The following is a 19,757-nucleotide window of genomic DNA, read 5'->3' on the forward strand; positions in this document are numbered from 1 at the left end:
AGGAATTATGAGCCGCGGCCGGCGGCCGGGACTGGCGCTCGCCCGCTGGGGCTTCCCCCGCTGCTCGCCCCGGGGCGCCGGGGCTCCGCTGTCGCCCGCCCCCCGCCTCGTCCCCCCTGCAACCCCCCCTTGTCTCCTGCCCCCCGCCGCTGGCTCCGTCCCCCCGCTCCCCGCTGGGTGCTCGGAGTTAGGATAATCTCGCTCGCACCCAAACCACAGCGCTCCCGCGGCTAATCCTGCCCTTTCCCCTCTCCCTCCCCACCCCGCCTCCGGCCCTTCCTCTCCCGGCGCTGCCCTCTCCCCTCCCCGCTCCCCCTGCTTGCCCCCCTGGGCCCCGCCGTTCCCCGTCCTCCCCGCTTGCCCCTCGGCGAGCCGGCGGCCGGGAGGGTGGGTGCGAGGTCGGGGCCGCCGGCCACCCCGCCCCTCCCCGGCGGGGCCGTCATTAGGCTGCCGGTTGATTACAGGGTATTGATTTGTATGTGCTTCTCCCGGCGCCGGCGGCGGCCGCTCCCGCTGGTGCCGCCGCGGCCGCTGGAGTCAGGGCAGCGCTTCCCGTCGCGGCGGTGAGCTCCCACCAAACATGTCGGCTCCCGCCGGGCCCCGGGGCGGCCCCGCTCCTCCTCAGCCTCCGCCGGCTTCTCAACCCGAGATGCCCGACCTCAGCCACCTCACGGAGGAAGAGCGGAAGATCATTCTGGCCGTCATGGACCGCCAGAAGAAGGAAGAGGAGAAGGAGCAATCCGTGCTCAAGTAAGGGCGGGCGCATCCCTTCCTCGTCCTCCCGGCCCACGGCCGCGGAGGGCTCTTCCCCGGCCTCGGGGGCGGCACGGCCGGGGCGGGAGAGAGGAGCCGGGCGGCCGGGGGCGGGCGGGGTTGTCTCTCGCCGCCGGCCGTGCCCCGGCGGCTGCTCGGCGCCGGGCGAGTGTGGAGCGCGGCGCGGGGGAACCGTAGCGGGCGGAGACGGAGCCCGGAGGCCGCCGGGCAGGCAGGGCGCCGCGGCCCGGGCTCGCTGCCCGCCTCAGCCGCGCTCGGCGGGGCGGGCGGCGGCTCCGGCCCCGCACGCCCCGGCGCCGGCGGGGGCAAGGCGGCCAACATGGCCGCACAGGTGCCGTTCTCACCCGGCGTGTGCCATCAGGGGGAAGGGAGGGTGGGTCGAGACGGCGGTTGGCGCCGCCGGAGGGGGCGGATCGGCGGCATCGGGCCGCGTCCCGGGGGCGCGGCGGGCTCCGGGCTGGCGGCGGAGGCCCTGCCCGGCTTTGCGGCGGCCGCCCGGGGCGGAGAGGGACCGCCGGGGCCTAGGCTCCGGCCGGCTGGCTGGGTGGGTTTGCCACAGCCGCCATCTTCCCCCGACAACGTGTCTGCCGCCCGCCCCCGCCCCGCTGCTCTTTCCAAGCGGGAGCCCCGGCGCCGGGGGAAGCGGGGCTGCCCTGCCGCCCGCCCGCCCGCCGCGGGAACGGGCTGGGGCTCCGGCTCCGGGAGCTGTCCGCGGCCCAGTTCAACACCGGGAGCTGTCCGCGGAGGCCCGGCCCCGGGAGCTGTCCGCGGCCCGGCCCGGGAGCTGTCCGCTCCAGCCCCGGGAGCTGTCCGCCGAGCCCCGGCTCCGGCACCGGCAGCTGTCGGCAGCGGCCGCCCCTGCAGCCCTGCTCGGTGCTGGGCGGCCCCGTCCCGGCGTGCGGCGGGGTCTGGTCCTGCAGCTGCTGCCCGGGCACCGGGGGGACGGGGACGCCCGGTCTTTTCCCTCCTCCCGTGCCCCAGCAGCGAGGGGAAGCCGGGCGCGTCGGCGGCACGGGGGTCCAGCTCTGGTGAGCGACATGGGTCATGTCCTTCCCTGGCGTGGCACTAAGCAAACTCAAGCAAACTGTTCTCCCTCGCTGGCGGAGCAGTCACGCTGGCTTCTAACGGCTTGAAAATAAGCAAGGCTACTGGTGGCGTGGACATGACTTTTAGGAGTGCCGTGAAGCTGAAGGACTAAGCAGTTTTTCATACCAAAATTAGCGTTGTGTCTTAGAAGGGTTAACTGGCCCTTCATGCTCGGTACCTGGAAGCTGTCTTCTGGGTTTTAGTTGCTGAGTTTGGAAGTCTGTTTCCAAGATTCATTGCATTATTGTTAGTGCCATAATGAAAACTTCAGATAGCATTTGTGTGACAGCTACTAAACTGTGAGGTGATCTCCTAAATACATTCCAATGCCTGTTTAAAAAGATATTTTATTGGGTGAACATTTGGAAGAATGGCAGTGTAATGTGAGCACTGGAAATAAAGTGCCATACCTCATTTTATCACTAAATACCTCTCAGTCTCATGCAATACAATTTGCTTGCTATTGTAAGTATCACATTTTATTTTAAAGCAATTTAAACTCCCTCACATGGCTAAGTCCTGTGGCATCTAAAAAAAAAATGCAAATTTTTGTCTAAAATCTCTACACTCTTGAAAATCGTTAACAAAGAAGAAAATGGAAGATTTTTCAAGTTGCAGTTTAAATATATAATAATAGCATTACAGTTTTGAAGAAGGCTCCTGGCAACTTTTATTGCAGATGATAATATTTATGATCCAATATAAAGTATGATTTCAGTATGATACTAGGATCAGCTTGAACTGTTAAGCTTACAAATGAAGAACAAACTGTTCTCAAGTAATGACAAGGTAAAACCAACTGAAGGAATGAAACAGAACTGTTTTCATTTGTAATCTTTAGAATCTCGGGAGCAGACAATAGACAAAAGAAAGGTCTTCGTCAAATCTAAAGATAAACTATAAACTTCATGTGGGGTTTAGTTTCTCATTATGTCCCACTAAAGCTTCAAGTTCTGTGTAAGCTGTGGGAGAAATGGTATGGCATAAAGTTTATACACAAAGGATGACCTAAACCAGCTCTCTCAGGGAAATGCTTTTGTCAATGGAATTTGGATAGATGGCCCACAATATTTTACGGGATACTGAGAAGTGATATGATGTCAGATGAATAACTCACCAGTTTAATTTTTCGTGAAGTGGCTCCTTGAACCATCAGGTACTTGTGTAATCTGAAAATATCTACAGATTTGTTAAGCACAACCCCTCCACCAAAGTCATACCAGAGCTTGTTCTGCATTTTTAGGTACATATTACTGAGTTTAATTCTCTTGGCAGGTGTTTTCCTTCTGTCAAGAGATGGGAAAGAAAAAGAAAGAAAAAGCCCCATATTTATATGAATGAACTACCATTATTGCATAGAGATAAATACAGAGCTAAATCCTGCAGTTTTTGTTCAAGTGTAATTCTCCTCGAAGGCAAGCTCCTTTTGAAGTGGAAGGTATTTTTGTCTGACTAAGCAATAAAATTGTGTCATTTCATTCCGTGGAGAAATATGTGAGGATAAAAAAGGATGCTGAAAACAAGAGTTGACATTTAGAGATATTATCACAAGAACAGTTCAAATGTTGTAGAAAGGGGCAAGCATGTATTTCCTCTAATTTTTTTTTTTATAATTTATGGTAATTGAGTGTCAGTATGAATGGCTAGTCCCTGGGCTCTGCTTCCTTTCTCCATTCTATTTCTATTTTGTGCTTTTCAAACTCTTATGCTGTACCCATCACTGTGGTATTTGAGCATCTTCCAAAAGTGCATTAAGTAGTGTGACTCACATCTGTAATGTGGACTATTTATTCTTTTCCTTTCACTCCCTGGGGTAAATATGTGTGGATTTAAAATAGATACATAACTTCTTCTCCTTCTGCCTGTTTTACTCTTTTTGGGGAAAGGAAATGCAGATGGTATTGAGTTGTAATCTGTAGGAATAGTGATCAGGTCAGCATGAATTCTTGCCAGGATTTGCTGGAACATGATGGCATGGAAAGCAGAAGCTTTCCAGATTTGCTCTCTCCTTTGGCCTGGTTCAGTCTGTGAAATACGCCCAGCTACAGTTGTGCACTGTGTTCCTGTTGGCAGAGCTTCTCTTTAAAAAGGACGATGGGCAGCAAACTCTGCTGCTTTGACTCTCTTCTGGAATTTTTGGGACCCTTGGAGTGCATTTTGAATGTCATGTGTTAGGAAGGTGCCTTTTTCACAAGGTTATTGAACATATATTTTGCATAATATTTAATATGCGTAATGCACGACACTCAGAGAGAGTGAATTTACACCTGTACATGCGGTGTAAGTCCTTCTCTGCTGTTACAGGAATATTTACATATTTTCAACTTTTATCTTTGTGGGTGTTTTACTTCCATGCATATAGAATAGAACTTTTGATGATGGCTTTTCCTTTACATTATGCACGTCTTTCCTCTTATAAATCCTAGTTTTGTGTGTGTGAGCCTTCTAACAGATTTTAGATAGCACATTTCCTCCATACGGATTGATTTGTGGGATCACTCTTGTGCTTTTTTACTTTTAATTTGTGATTTATTTCTATATCAAAAGACTGGCTTGAGAGCATGCACACAGAAAAAAGATTTGTAGAAGATGTTAGGATGCTGACATTATTTGTGAAGACTTATATTTCAGCCTGTGTGATGTGCATATTTACTTTTCTACTTGCAGTGTCACGAGTTTCCAGCTCCTTTGCCTAACTATTCTAAGGACAAAATGCTCTCCTTGTAAAGTCAGACTTGCAGCTCTGAAAATACACACGTTTCAGTTTTTTATGGGTATGAATCTACTTCTACTGAGACAGTTTGTCTCAGTAGAAGACTATTTTTCCCAAGAGAAACTTCATTATAAAATCATCCAGCTTTTCATATATTTGCAAAGCATTACAGGTTTACCATGAGCTCCTGACAAAAGATCTCTTCTCTATGTGTGTGTGTGGCTGAAATCAGCTGTCATTGTCATCTGCTTTATCCAAGGGGAGAAGAAAGCTGGTAACATGGTGGGCTAGCTAGAGAATGGTGGCTCTCCATTAGCCACCACTGTCAAGTCCACAGTAAGTTTTAGGAAGGCACGACTGACTGCAGCCTTGCGTGTGCTCAGTTTTTGTGTCCGTGATTGCACAGCCATTGTAAAAATTGGGTAGCTCCACAGACTGCAATAAAATCTCTGACAAGCAGACTTCAAAGAAGCTAGACTGTGTGGGCTCCGTATGGCACCATGGGTGAGTGAGATGTGGGGCAGGAAGCTGGGCCGGGGGGAGAGGAAGCAATAGATTGATGGCTGTGAGTCACAGCAGTGTAAATATCTGCCTCAAAAAGCTATTGTGCTGCTTTATAAATAATTATCCTGGTTTATAAATAACCAGCTCTTCTACACTTCTTTAAAAGCATTGTATGTTTAGGATTTGGGTTTTGGGGCTGGAGGGATGACAGAGACGTAGGTGGTGATTATAATTTTTGTTTTTTGAAAACAGAGATATGTATGTGGGAATTTCTGAAGTTTATAGCGTAATGCAAAAAGATCTACTTTTGGCTACATATAGTAAACTAGGACTCCAGGCAATGTTACGTTGTTTAAGTTATGCTTCCGTAACTGTTTTGTCTGAATCTGGAATGCTGATCGGAACAGTCCATTGTTACACCACTCATGATTTTGCATTTGTTTCTATGTATTATACAACAAAATATGGTCAAGGTGACTTTAAAAGTAGTAACTTCATGCACTGTAAAATAAGTGCAGGGGAGTTGGAGTAGATGGTCTCTAGAGGTCCCTTCCAACTCTGAAAATTCCGTGATTCCTTGATTCTGTGATTCCGTGGTAGTTAAACAAAAAGATATTGTTGAGGAAGACAGTTGCCTCCTTCCCTGCCCTGTCCTGCCCTGCCATCTTCTCTGCCCTTTCCCCTTCCTACTCTGCTCCCTCCTAATATTCTTTATCATCTCCCCTTTCGTTTCAACAATTTGTACGGCTTTTCGGGCCTCTCTCAAAATTGTCACTATTCCTTACTCTTCCCTCTTACCACATGCTTAGACATTTTATATTGTAGATAATACTTGTCAGGATGTTACGGCTTGTACCATTTGCTCTTCAAGAAGACCCAGTGTTTACCACTGTTCTCTAAAGCATCTAGCACAATTTTGGGCACTGTCTACAAATAATAGCAGTAGTACTTCCTCTTAGTGACTAAGCAGAATGTATTTGGAGATTATACAGACTGGCAGTTACACTAATTACTGGGCCTACTAATGCGAATGTTGAGTAAAATTTCAGAAGACTGCAATAGTGCTGATGTTCCCGCATTCAAGACGTACAAGCAGGATGGGTTGGATGTAGAAAGGCCTGACATCATATGAGGCCGAAAAATAGAAAAGCTGGTACAGGATTTAGTTAACAAAGAACCCCAAAAATAGATATTTAACACCAGCCAGTATGTGCTTTCTGCAATCTTGTCAAATAAATCTGCTTTTGCACTTCTTTGAAACAAAAAGAAGAAAACATTTAATTTTACATCTGAAAGACAAGAGTGTAGATCATAATTTAAGGTGCTGGGACTGTATCCTAGAAAGCAGTGACTGGGTGAAATTCAGTGGTCTCTGGAGGTGAGGTTAGGGGACTGAATGGTCCATTCCGGATTTTGACTGCATGCATCTGTGAGCTGGGTAACGTCTAAATAACTGAGAATGTCAAATAATTGATTTTTCCATTGAAACAACAGCTTAATTAGTGTATATACTGTAAGTGCAAAAATACACAGAAGTGGTAGGTTACTACAGAACTGATATAAAATGTGTTTTTACCTTGCCGATGAAATTTTAAAATAATTGCATATATTCAAAGTTCTATAATAAGGAGGAAAAAGTTATAATAGTTTGAACTTTGAAATTCAATCCAGTGGAATGTGAAATTAGCCAGGTATATAAATGCACAGTTTTTATCTGTGAGGTAGATCTGACAGGCTTGGGAATTTTCTTCAGCTGAATGCCTCCTCTCACCCCTCTGCATTACTGCCTTCCTTAAAGTTTTACTGCCGTATTCACCGTCAGTCAGGTTATGGAAGTTTCTAAGTCCATTAGGCCTACCTCTTCCAAAAAGGATTTTTTTTTGTGTTGCCATCTTTCCTTTTCCCCCAACATCTTCTCTGATGGCTTTTTTGACAGGAACTTGGGGAGATAAAACCCAAAAGAACACAAGAAATGATGAGTTATGGTCTCTTCTATACTTGTTTGACTGCAACAGACATTACACCTTAACAATGAGCTTTGGAGTGGGGATGATTTTTTAAGTTAAGATTAGATCATGTGGGATGTCTTAATCATATGTCTTACTATATCATGGTTAATAGCTACAAGTTATCATAGACAACCTAATTTCTTTAAAAGCGGGCAAAAGTGTGTCTTCTTAATTTAGACTCATAAGCGGGAGGAATCTCGTTAAATACTAATTGTTTAAAAATGGCATTCAAAACCAGTTGTCTTTCAGACAAATTAATTCATAGTATAAATCTTAAGTTTAAATCAAACCACATTGTTTTCAATGCTTGCAGAGTTTAGATTTTTTTCTCTTTTGTAGGACTACGTGATGTAACAGGAGGAACTGTTACATTCTTGAAGTAGAACTGTCTGTTGAGGGTATATTATAGTTTGTGAATAAAACCAGTTTACATCTAAACTGGTAGTGCTTTTGTAAACTCAGTAAACTCCATCAACTGCATCTTCTGATTTGTTAAACTTCTGATGACACAATAAAATTGCAGAATCAGTGCTGTGCTGAAAAGCTGCTTCTGCATGATATTATGTTGTGACTGTTTCCTCGTGATGTTGTTTCTCCAAGGTATTGTCTTGAAGCTGCAAAGGGATCAGTCAGGAATGAGATTATAAGAGCTGATGTAACAATGCAAGATTGTGTAGGGGAGTTGTAGTGCATTTAAGAAGTTAATACGTATCATTTTTGGAGAGTAAGAGTTCAAAGTAATTTATACTGTTCTCTGCTGTTTTAATTGAAGGTGGAAGACAGTTCTTTTATAGTCTTGAATTCAAATATCAGCTGTCATCACATTTCTATGCCTAAACATGTTCGCAGAGTGATCTTAGTTGTATTTCAATAAACTGAAATAAAATTCATGCAGTTTGATACGGACGGAGTTTATAACAGTCTATTTTATGTGTCTTTAGTTTTGAAGTTTTGGTATGAGACCCTAAAGAATATCTCTGATTTGGACTTTAAACTCTTATTAAAACCATAGTGAGATATCTTGTTTGTTTTAGCAGAAGTTAGCGAGAGCTAAACTTGTGTTTCAAAAAAAGCCTGAGCACTTCTACTTAGAAAATTCACAAAGAAAATCTTTAAACTTTAAATAAAACATAAAAAAGTTATTTTCTTTTTACTGTCTCTATGGGGTTGGTTCTTAAATCTCATATGAATTTGCTTACATACTTCCTGATGACTTATTCTTTCTTTATTTAACATTAATATTTTTGAGGTGAATGGTTTCTTATAGCAAATATTATATTGTATTTGTACACAGAATATTTCACAGGTCACATAGCGTCGCTAGGTATTTGATATAATGTGGCATTTTGGTTGGATGTATTTGTGAGGGAAGTCTTTCTTTAGAATGTGTATTATCTTAACCATATTGTGAGTTAGAAGCAGTCAGCCTTTTTTTTTTTCTAAATATTTTGCAACCATATTTCATGTAACTTTCACAAATAAGTACTCCAGTGTGTTAGAATTTCTCTAACTCTTGGTGCATTTATACATTTTTCTCTTTACAGAGAGGATCAGTGAAAAGTAATGCTGTTTAAAGCCCAGATAACACATAGAATAATAGAAAATAGGGCTGGTTGGGACCTCAAGAGGTCTCCCAGTTCATCCTTTGCCTCGAGGTATGACCAGCTGTAAGACAGCAATTCCTGACACTTGTTTGTCTAATCTAGTGATGCCCAGCTGTGAGGGCCCACCTAGCCAGGCCCATGGCCGAGGCCGAGGCCGAAATAAACAGGCGCCATGGCCGAGGCCAGGGCACATAATGGACAATACACAGAATTTGAGTTAATCAGCTCTGCGAGAGCTGTGCTGCCTACATAGGAGAAGTGGGCCAAACAGATCTTAGGGTAAAGCTCTTGGATCCAGTATGAAACTTTTACAGTTTTTTCAATTGGTAGTTTACTACTGAAAGGCATGGGAACATCGAATCCAACTACTGACCTAACCAGGGATGGAGGTTCCTTGAGCTCCCTGCGTAATTTGTCTAAGTTATTCAGAATCATTACCCTTACCATTAGATTTTTTCCCCTACTGTTAACCCTACATCTCTTTCCTGACATTTGCCACTTACTCTGTCCTTAATGGAAATGCAGAGCAGTCTGTTTGCAGCAACTTTTTATATATTTCACAAATGTGATCATATCTCCTCTGGTAGATTCTCATCGTCTCCTTTCTGTAGACTCAACAGGTCACATTTTCTAGACTTTGGCCATTCTCGTTGCTCTTCTTTATATAATTTCTAATGTCTCTTTTTTGAAATAGAATGTCCAACATCAGACACAGTATTCCAAAAAAAGTTTATGGGGAGAGCACAAAGATATCACCGTATCAGTACAGTCAGTGTCATGTGTGTTTGGGTTTTTTATTGTGATATAGCATTATGGACTCATGGTTAGCTTGTGATCTACTACTATACCTTACACGTGTTTTTCTGCAGAACTACTGTTGATTCGATCATTTCTCATTTTGTATTTTGAAGTTGATTACTTCAGCTATGCAGAGTGTTTGTCTTCATCCCCGTTGAGTTGTATTCTGTCTGTATCAGGTGCCTCTTACGAATTTTGCATTAGAGTGCTTAAATAAAATGCACAAACAGCCCTTGGAGCAAGAATGAGGATTTGCCTCTAGAGAGTAGAGCTATTCAGAGAGCTATTCAGACTTTCTCTTGCTTGTCCATACATTCACGTTCCTGACTGCACAGTTGCACAAGTTCAGTGGTAGGATGCAGAATGATCTTATTCCAGTTTTGCCCATAGGGAAGAGAGAGCTATGTTCAAATCTCTGCAAGCTGAGAAGGGTCTACAACACAGGTCTTGCACCTCCTTGGAAAGACATAACTGCTACACTGTTGTAAGGGAAGTAGGTGCGGAATAAATGGAAGCTGCTGGCTGACTTACAACACATTTGACAAGAAAGTTAAGATCCCAAAGATACTTAATTAGTAAGGGTCTAATGAAAATAAGTAGATGGGTAGTGGAAAGGGATTGTCCACATTCCTGACTGTGGAAAAGTCTGCTCGCACCATATTACATACCAAGGAGTCCTCATAGGGGATAACCAACCACAGTCATCAAAATAAATCAATCATTAGCTGTGAGTCCTCACGAAATCCGACTTCTTTAGGTTCAGCACTCATAGAACTTCTTGGTTAATGAAAATTATTATCTCTGTTTTGGTATCTTTTTCATCTAGATATTTATATTTAGAGCTTGGGTTAAGGATTGAGCCCAGAGAATCTCTGGGATTCTGACCAGATGTGAATATCTACAGTGTAAGACATCTACATCTGAAATTGCTTAGATTCAATTTAAAGCAAATGGAAATAAAAAGGTGTCTTTAGGATGTGATCCATCTCATGCTAAATTAGACATTTCAAACAGGCCAGGTGAATTGCAGAGCCCACTTCTGGCTATGGCCTTAAAAAGAAGATAGAGTGAATGTGTCCGACATAGAGGTCTACCTTGTAGTCATCTTGAGCTGGGTAAGATGAATCTCACCCTCAGAGTTCCGGCTTTGAGAGTAACTCTTCACTATTTGGTCTTATAAGAATGCCGTAGCCACTTTCCCTGCTGGTGCTGACTTTTATAGTTCTCCAGATTTCTTTAGAAGCCTGTTTGTCAGTCTGCATCTTTTGCTTATATTTCAATCAATTATTAATTAGGGCATGCTCATTTAGCCATATCTTTACTATTTAAGACTTACTGCTGGGAACCTGAGTATGTTTCCCTTCTAGTCCAAGGTTATTCCTAGGATTTGATGTATCTTTTATACTAAATTCAGAAGGCCTTCGAAGAATGAGATCTAAAAGAAGAGTGTGGAATACGAGATCTTTCCAGCATGTGGGATTAAGCAGACCTATCAAAAAAGGTACATTGCAAAGAAAATCTTCACATGCCATTCACCAATAAGAATGATTAGTGGATATTTTAAGCCAGAAGATAGAATCTCATAGTTGCAGCTAGTCTGATTGCTAGATGAGAAGTTACAAACACAGGATTTGTCTACTACTTGTAAACTTAAAAGAGCGTGATATTAAGATGTGAAAAAAACTTCTATAAACTAATATAAGCTGATAATTTCTTTCCACAACTCACACACGATCTCTCTTTTGCCATGAATCAATGGAAGTTAGAGAGATTTCAGCATGTGCTTTGTCTTCTATGCTGTAGTGGTAATGGTTTTAAACTGAAAGAGGGGAGATTTAGATTAGAAATGAGGAAGGAATTCTTTACTGTGAGGTTGGTGAGACACTGGAACAGGCTGCCCAGAGAAGTTATGGACGCACCATGCCTGGAAGTGTTCAAGGCCAGGCTGGACGGGGCTTTGAGCAGCCTGGTCTGGCGGGAGGTGTCGCTGCCCAGGGCAGGGGGGTTGGAACTAGATGATGTTTAAGGTCCTTTCCAACCCAGACCATTCTATGATGATTCTATGCTTTGAATTTCTCCTTTTCTGCCAGTTAGCCATTGCTTTAATAATATTTATTTAGCTACTGTGTATTTACAGGTTGATAGGTCACTTCTGATAGTAGCTTGTAAAAATACACTATCTCATTGCTATGCATTCTGAATTCATCACCTTCTTGCTTTAAAAGCCTGGATAAACGCGTATCTGTGGAAAATGTTGTGTGGTATAGAAATCAAATATATTTTTGCTGAATCAGGCCTGAAGACAGTTTGGGAGCATGGGTTTTGATTCAGCATGATTTCATTAATTTGGTTAGTCATTGCGATTATGATTCATTTCATTCTGTGTAACCGACTGCTGCACAGTAAGTGACAGCTGAACCATGTATTATCTAACAGCTAGAAAAATAGCATCACTGTCACGTTTAGAAGGCTGAGGATTATACTTTTATTGAACACGTGTTTTGTACTAAAGTTAAAGCGCTTCAGGAAAATCTTACTTCTTCTCAAACTACTTGTAGCATTACAGATTTGAAATACCACAGTAAATAATATGAGCTATTGAAAAAGAAGAACTTAATTTTAATCTATGAATAGAATGAAGCTTCTTGTTCTGATAATAACTTACTGGCTTTTTGGATTGGTTGTAATATTATGCATGTGGATGCTTTGCTGATAGTCTGATTTACATCTAAGTGGTAGGGTTGAGGAGCTAAATTTAACCGAATGGGAAATATTTCTCAAGGGCTGATATTACTTCCACGCTAATGTATATCACATCAGAAGATATTTCAAGTGAAGCAGTAATTTTAATTATTCTGCTGAACTCTACCAAAAAGGCCAGGGAGATTCAAACATTAGCGGGTTGTAAAGTTAAGAAAAACCCAATATGATTGAAAGAAAATCGCATTTTTACCTAGCACCCACATTTCTTTCTGAAAATTGTATCTTCCATCTTTAAAAACGTGTATCAGAAAATTCAAATATATTTTTTCCGGCCTTGTTATCTGAAAAAATGCTGTAGAGGGTGCTGTGAAGGCACTGAGCCAAGAAAAGGTATTTTCAGGGTAGAGTACAGAGAAAGTACTTGGTATTTTAAAGCGTTGGATTATTCTGTCTGCTTGATATCTGAACATGCAGGTGGCCAAAGATGAATGAAATTTAATGGGCTGTAGCTGAGCACTGATGTACATTCATATATTATGAATTTATTTAGGTGTGGTTGGAAGATAAGTGTTTTTAGCTACTTTGTAGTGTTTATTTGAACATGTCTTCCACAGAATTTACTGTGTTCTTGTCTAAAATTTGGCCTGAGTTATACACTTGAAAAGTCTTCATAACACAGAAATTGTCTTGTATAAAATAAGCTTTTATTTGGGGAGAGGAAAAATATGCATTTAGTTAGATTTTTAACTATTAGTATGAATGGTTATATTTGTTCTGCACAAACAAGAATGATTATAATTGTAGAATTAGGCCACGATCACACTGATGCTTACGCCCCAACTTAACTTCTCAGACATAAGTAACAACTATTTCTTAAATAAGCAGGACAAATTATTTGCAAGTAAGAGATTCATTAGTTAAAAGGAGTGTGTGTTAGAATAGTGCCTTTGTTTAGACTTCATAATTTTGCCTAATAGTACTTTAAAAAAAAAAAAGCATTTACTGAAACCAGAGTTTCACTATGGAAGTTGAGTCATGCTTCAATAGTTAATAATCATTTTGGGTTTTTTTAAGTTTTTAACCATTGTGCTTATAAAGAATATACAATATACTTTGCAAATGACAACATCTACTCTTTTAATAAAAAAGGATTTCCTGAAAGTTTACCAATAAAATTCATTAGTTAAGTGCGTCATTAAATGAGTAAAGGCACCGTTGTATATTTTTTTGGTTGTTACTATTAAAATAATTGAATAATATACTTCTAATTTTATTCTTAGGTTAAATGAGAAAGAGCAATTTAGAATTGTTAGCATTTTTTGACACTCTTCATAACTACAAGGTTTTTCTTTAACACGGGCTTAGGAGTGTTTTACTATAGTAATTCATGAAAAATTTGTCTTTCAAAGCGGCTGCTGTTCCTAACACAAGTAAGACTAAGAACTTAATAACGATGACCTACTTTAAAACAGCTCCTGCCTCCCATTGGCACTGCTGAGCGTTCAGTAAAGCTGCCCACAAGAAAGATGGTGGCTTGTGTTAAAAGAGGGAAATTGCCATTAAATATCTTCTGTCATCTTGGACATAAATAACTTTTATTCAGTATCTATAAAGTTACTGAATGGTTTTATCATGATGTGGAAGGAGGTTTATACAAGAGCTCTACTGTGCGTTTCCACTGCTTAATATGTTTGGTCACCATTAGTATCTTTTTTAGGGATGGTTTGAACATCTGCATAATAGTTTTTATATTTACATTACTGAAAACTATTCTATATTTACATTACTGAAATGTATTCTACCCTTAGTTCAGTTTCATAAAGTTTTTCTTCAAACAATTACTCCATGTGTGAAACAAAGGGAGGAAAGAATTGTTATTGAACTCTTGCCCATCAATCCAATTATTCTTTGCCTTTTAGTTCATAATTATGTTCATAGTGCCATAATAAACAAAAACTTACCTAAGAATTTGTATAGAAGATAGATCCATAACTAAAAATTGTATCACTTATTTTTTGGTATAGAGTAAGTATTTGTACTGAGTTTATGTGTCCAGGTGTTGGGGGTGGTCTGCAGGGGTGGCTTCTGGGAGAAGACACCAGGAGCTGACCTCATGTCAGACAGAGCTGGTTTCAGCCAGCTCCAAAATGGATCTGCTGCTGGTCAAACCTGAGCCCATCAGCGACACTGGTGGTGTTTCTGTGATAACATGTTTAAGAGAAGATAAAAAATGCTGCACAGCAGCTGTGAGAGAGAGTGAGGAAAATGTGAAACTTTGCAGACACCAAGGTCAGTGAAGAAAGAGGGGGAGAAGGTGTTCCAGGCACTGGACCACATTCCCCTGTAGCCTGTGGTGAAGAACGTGGTGAGGCAGGCTGTCTCCCTGCAGCCCATGGAGGTGGAGGAGATATCCACTTGCAGCCTGTGGAGAACCCCACTTGAGAGCAGGTGGATGTGCCCTGAAGGGAGCTGTGACATCATGGAGTGCCCATGCTGGAGCAGCCTCCTGGCAGGAACAGCAGCCCATGAAGAGAAGCCCATGCTGGAGCAGGTTTTCTGGCAGGACCTGTAGCCTGTGATGGGACCCGCGCTGGAGCAGTTCATGCCTGAAGGACTGTACCCCCTGGAAAGGACCCATGCTAGAACAGTTCTTGAAGAGCTGCAGCTCATGGGAAGGACGCACATTGGAGCAGTTCATTAAGGACTGTATCCTGTGGGAAGGACCCCAGGCTGGAGCTGTGGAAAAGCGTGAGGAGGGAGTGGCAGAGATGAAGCGTTAGAGACTGACCACAACACCCATTCCCCATCCACATGTGCCACTGGTGGAGGTAGAGGTGGAGGTGGGGATTGAGGTAGAAGATTCAGAAGTGAAGTTGAGCCTGGGAAGAAGAAAGGAGTGGGGGGAAGGTGTTTTTAGTTTTGTTTTTACGTCCACTATCCTACCCTGTTATTAATTGTCAATAATTTAAAGTAATCTTCCCAAAGTGGAGTCTGGTTTGCCCACGATGGTAACTGGTGAGCAATCTTCTTGTCCGTATCTTGACCCACGAGCTTTTCCATCTTATTTTCTGCCTTTTCCTGATGAAGAAGGGGAACGAGAGAGCATCTTGGTGGGTGTCTGGAAGCCAGCCAAGCTCAACCCACCACGGTATTTTGCAAATATATTTACAAAGGCTAACTTGAGCCTAAGGATGCCACTCTTCCTGGGTTCCCTGTAGAATCAACACAGCAAGAGAAAGAGTGGCCTCTCCAGATGGCAGCTCTGAGGGGATAAATTCAGCTCTGGAGCCCTGGGTGTTTCTGTGCTGTCAGTGCAGCACAGGCAGCTCCATCGGCACCCCAGCTGCTCCTTCCTGCCTCCATGACACCATTGTGGCCCTGGTACAAGTGTCTGATGAGCTGCCTAGTGAAAGTGCTTCAGGGAAGTTAAGCTGATGAAAAATATTTTCTCCTTTGCCATTTTGGCTGAGCATTTTTTTTAATCTACAAAAAGGCACTGATCCGGTTTACTGTACAGTCCCGCAAGCTGCTGAGCTAGCACAACTGAGGGGCTGGGAGAGATTAGCTGCAGTGCTTTTGGAGTTTCTGGGAGCAATGGACTTATTCCACCTTTATTTCCACAGTCTGCAATGACTGCTCATGTTGCAGTCATTGAGAAAGCAGCAGTCAACACTTATGAAGTCTTTTCTGGTTTTGAAGGTGTCATTTGAGGTCTATGAGTGGATGCAGCCAAAATTAGCGTTCAGAGCTTTTATCATGAAGAAAACAAACGGAATGCTCACAGAATTTTGCTGTGGAATAACTGGGGGTGGAAGACCATTGCTGATGTTAGTTCAGATAGAATTAGGTTTTGTGTCTCTGCATCAAACAGTGTGTGCAGGTTTTTTTTCTCAGACACGTTTAAAACTGATTTTCTGACATAATGGAATAAGTTTGTTCAGCTCATAGGATGTGGAAAGAAAGGAGAGAGGAAATACCTTTGGTGGTGCTGGCTAAGTGAATGGGCTCTAGAAAGCTGTGTTATTGTATTTTCCAATGTGATCTGGGACATAAATAATGAAAGATGAGTTGCAAAGGTCCTAGTTGTAATTGCTGCACACAGAAGCTTTTATATTTTCACAGGTGACCGGACACTCTTTTTATTGTGTAAAATAACGGGAGAGCTGCTTTGCCCCTAGTATTTCAGTTTTTCTATGGAGATAAGATCTTCTCATTGTTCAAATTATGTGATGGCATTTGCTCTAAGATTGTTTGCAATATACTTGAAATGTAGGCTACATTGATATTTTTTTAAAAAATTGACATATCAATAACTTTGTTGTAATTTAATCTGTTATTAAAACATCATTTTAAATAGTGAATCCTGTAGATGACAACAATTATGATTGATTTTCAATATGCTGGGGTCCTGAACGCACAAACTACTGAAAGTTTGTAAGATTACGCAGACAAACACAAAGTGTGAATTTACCATTGCTACCGCCTATACGCGCCAACGCATAACAAAAAGACAAACGTTGCATCAAAGTATTTGGTTTTTTTTCTAATTGTAATAAAAATAATTGATTATAGACTTGCAGACTTGTGCATCTGATATGTAGCCTCATTGACTTAATTGAATTTTTTGAAAAACTGACTGTTTGAGAAATACAGCAATTAAAAATATCACCATGCTAGTAGCAATTTCCTGAATGCCTACCTAGCCATCTTATTTTTAAGCAGTGCTATATTTAGAGGGACATTTCATTCTTTCAGAAGAGAAATAAATCTATTGGGACTAGGACTATTATGTAGGACTACTAAATATTCACATATTTTGTACTACTTGGTTGCTAATATTATCCCAGTATTCATTAGGAGCTACATTCTACTATTGGTTAGAAAATGTTGTGGTGGTTTTTTTTTTCCTCTTGGATTGCTATAACAGTCATCTTTGATCTGCATTTTGTTGAAAAATAAAACAGCTGTCCGCTTTCTTATGCCTCCCCTCTAGACTGCTGGTAAAAATTACTAGAGAAGCAATATTTTAACATGTTAACCTGGATTATATCCCCAAATGAGTGTGATGGTCCTCCTTTCAGAATCAAAGCCCAGTCTTCTGGAATGATTTGCTGTCCCCAAATATGAATAAATTATACATTTTTAAAATGTCATATTCGCTCAGAAAGCAGCAATTTTATTAAAACTAACTCGTTCCTTTTCAACATTTTTGCTATAAATACCAGACACAAATTTCTGGAGGATATAGTAGGCTTGTACTTTTCACAGGTTAATATGCAGACCGTCTCAGTGGCTGGTTGAACAAATGTCCAGTGTCTGACTGGATTAGTGACTCCATTACTGGTTTGTACCGCTGGCTTGAATGTCTGTGTTACAGTAAAATGTAAAACTAAAAGGTATTTCTTCCTAATGCTGTATGTAAAGAAGATGCACTAATATTAGACGTTTCTCTCTGTAGAAAATGAGTCTGGAACTTCAATAGACATATCTGAGATGATAATGGAATAATTCTGAAAAAAGGAAGATATTATGGAGGGCATGTTCATCTTAAACAAGACTTTTTTTCCATCCAGGAAGTGATCTATTTCTTCCAGTGCTCCAAATATGTTTTAAATTATATAAGTACTAGTTTAGTATTTTTAACTTTACTTACATTTAGGTTATACAAGATAGGATTTTCCAATTTTCATAATTTTATATCTATTTTATATATAGAAGTGTTCTGGGAGATGACCATTCAAGTCTGTCAGTCCTATAGATTTTAATACAGACTAATTTTAAATTATACACTTTCCCCAACTCAGTTTTTATGGATGGAGCTTATAAGAAAATATTTGGGTTAAACGACATCACTGGCAAATAAAACACTTTATTGCTTTTTTGTGATGCTTTCCTGAAAATTTTGTTTCCATAATAAAATGATTGAGCCTGATTTTGGTTTAACTTGCATTCTTTTATTCTGTTATAAGTCTACTGATGTCATTAGATCACTTCTGATTTAATCTTACTGTCAAAGAAAAAAAATTAGGCCCATTATTCCTCATCATTTATGTCAAAACCTATAATGGCTATGCGGGAGTGAGAGACTGCAGACAGCCTTGCTGCTCTCCTGTAGAATTTAAGCAGGGAATTTGTAGTTCCTGAACTGGCGTTGCTGCCTGTGGAAGAGCGGAGAGAACAGCAACCTGAAGTGAAGTGTTGTGCCCATCCTGGGGAAATCTTGAAACAAATAAAAACCCCATTCTGTCACGTTGGAATTGTATTCTTCAGTCTCATAAGAATGCTGCCGTTTTCACTTGATACAGCCAACCATACTGTATTGTCATAATCATTATAAAGGCTTCCAAATTTTCTTATATTTACTGTTGATGCTGCTTGAGTTGGAGGTGTTTGTATGGAAAGCATGGGTTGTAGACTGGCAGCTAGTATTTTGCTGATGTCTTTATTATTCTTACACAGTAAGGTGTTTTCTGGTAATTTCTTCAAATATTGATAATGTTTTCCCTTCTCTAGAAGTGGAGAAACATCATAATGTCCAGTGTTCCACTGGATGTAGATAAGTGGATAAAATCTGTAAAATAAATACAGGAAAGTGAGACAATTTGCCCAGAATGCTCTAGCAAGAGAGTAAAATGTCGGTTTTCCATTATAACTATTGAAATTAATCAAGCTATTCACTGTACCTGTTAAAAATGAACTTACAAAGTAGTGAAGAAGTTAGCAAGTTCACTTTTGCTTCTAGAGTTTTTTCCTTTCTATTTTTGGTTTTTTTTTTTTTTTTTAATATCTTAAATACTTCATTAATCTTGCACATCTTTGTCTACTTTGTACCTCCAGATATTTTTGTGTCACATCGGTTTGTGGAATACACACAGTATGAAGGTTAGCATTTTAATAAACAGTGAAACTTGTGTACATTCCACAAACATGATCAAGCTTTGGGGTTAAAGTTCAAGAATAATCACATGGCTAGCAAGTATTGTGCTCACAATAATAAAAAGTAAGGGAGTTGAAGGAAATTGCAACTTGATATCTACTCTTATGACATCATCTTGTCTATAGATACAGCTTTAGGTTTTTATTTGTTTGCAGTAGATAAAGGGAGGACAACAGGGATTTCAGTGGTTCTCATTCTCCTTTTTTTACAGCCAGTTAACCAGCCTTTAACAGCACACTCACTATTTGAGTTGCTTGAATCAGTTTTTCTACCAATTTTCTTGAATCTAAAAATATTTGAAGAATAATTCTGCTTTAAAGCTAAAAGGAAGCTATTTAACTAATAAAGTGCAAAGGAGAAATTATACATGTGTTTCTCTAATACTAAAAATTGAAAATGTCCTCGCTGTATATATGATTTTTATGAAAAATGTCAATTATTTTTGAAAAATAAGCAATAAAAAGTCAATTTCTTTGGGGGTCTCATTAAGAGAATCTTTCTGATTGGAAGTTTTTTACTGTCTGTGTTACACTATAAAACACTTCAGCGCTATTTTATCTTTAGTGGATAATACGTCAAAATAGATGTCTTATTGTCTTGAATGATCTTTGTCCCGATATCTTTCTTTT

General features: G+C 41.1%; 1 protein-coding gene across 32 annotated transcripts in view; it reads left to right on the forward strand.

Annotated features, from left to right (window-relative positions):
* RIMS2 (regulating synaptic membrane exocytosis 2) overlaps positions 1–19,757 on the forward strand; it is a 503,494-nt gene that overhangs the window by 11,595 nt on the left and 472,142 nt on the right. For 21 of the 32 annotated variants that reach the window (XM_074577603.1, XM_074577619.1, XM_074577609.1 and 18 more), the window contains exon 1: positions 453–750. The exons of 2 other annotated variants lie outside the window; for them this stretch is intronic. In XM_074577603.1, coding sequence (XP_074433704.1) covers positions 581–750 — 170 coding nt within the window. In that variant the 5' untranslated portion in view covers positions 453–580. Of the gene's footprint in view, positions 1–175; positions 751–19,757 lie in introns of those variants that run through there. 9 more of the 32 variants (XM_074577598.1, XM_074577602.1, XM_074577636.1 and 6 more) reach the window with 2 other exon arrangements.

This window comes from Larus michahellis, chromosome 2 (genome assembly GCF_964199755.1).
Source record: "Larus michahellis chromosome 2, bLarMic1.1, whole genome shotgun sequence".
In the NCBI taxonomy this organism is placed as follows: Eukaryota; Metazoa; Chordata; class Aves; order Charadriiformes; family Laridae; genus Larus; species Larus michahellis.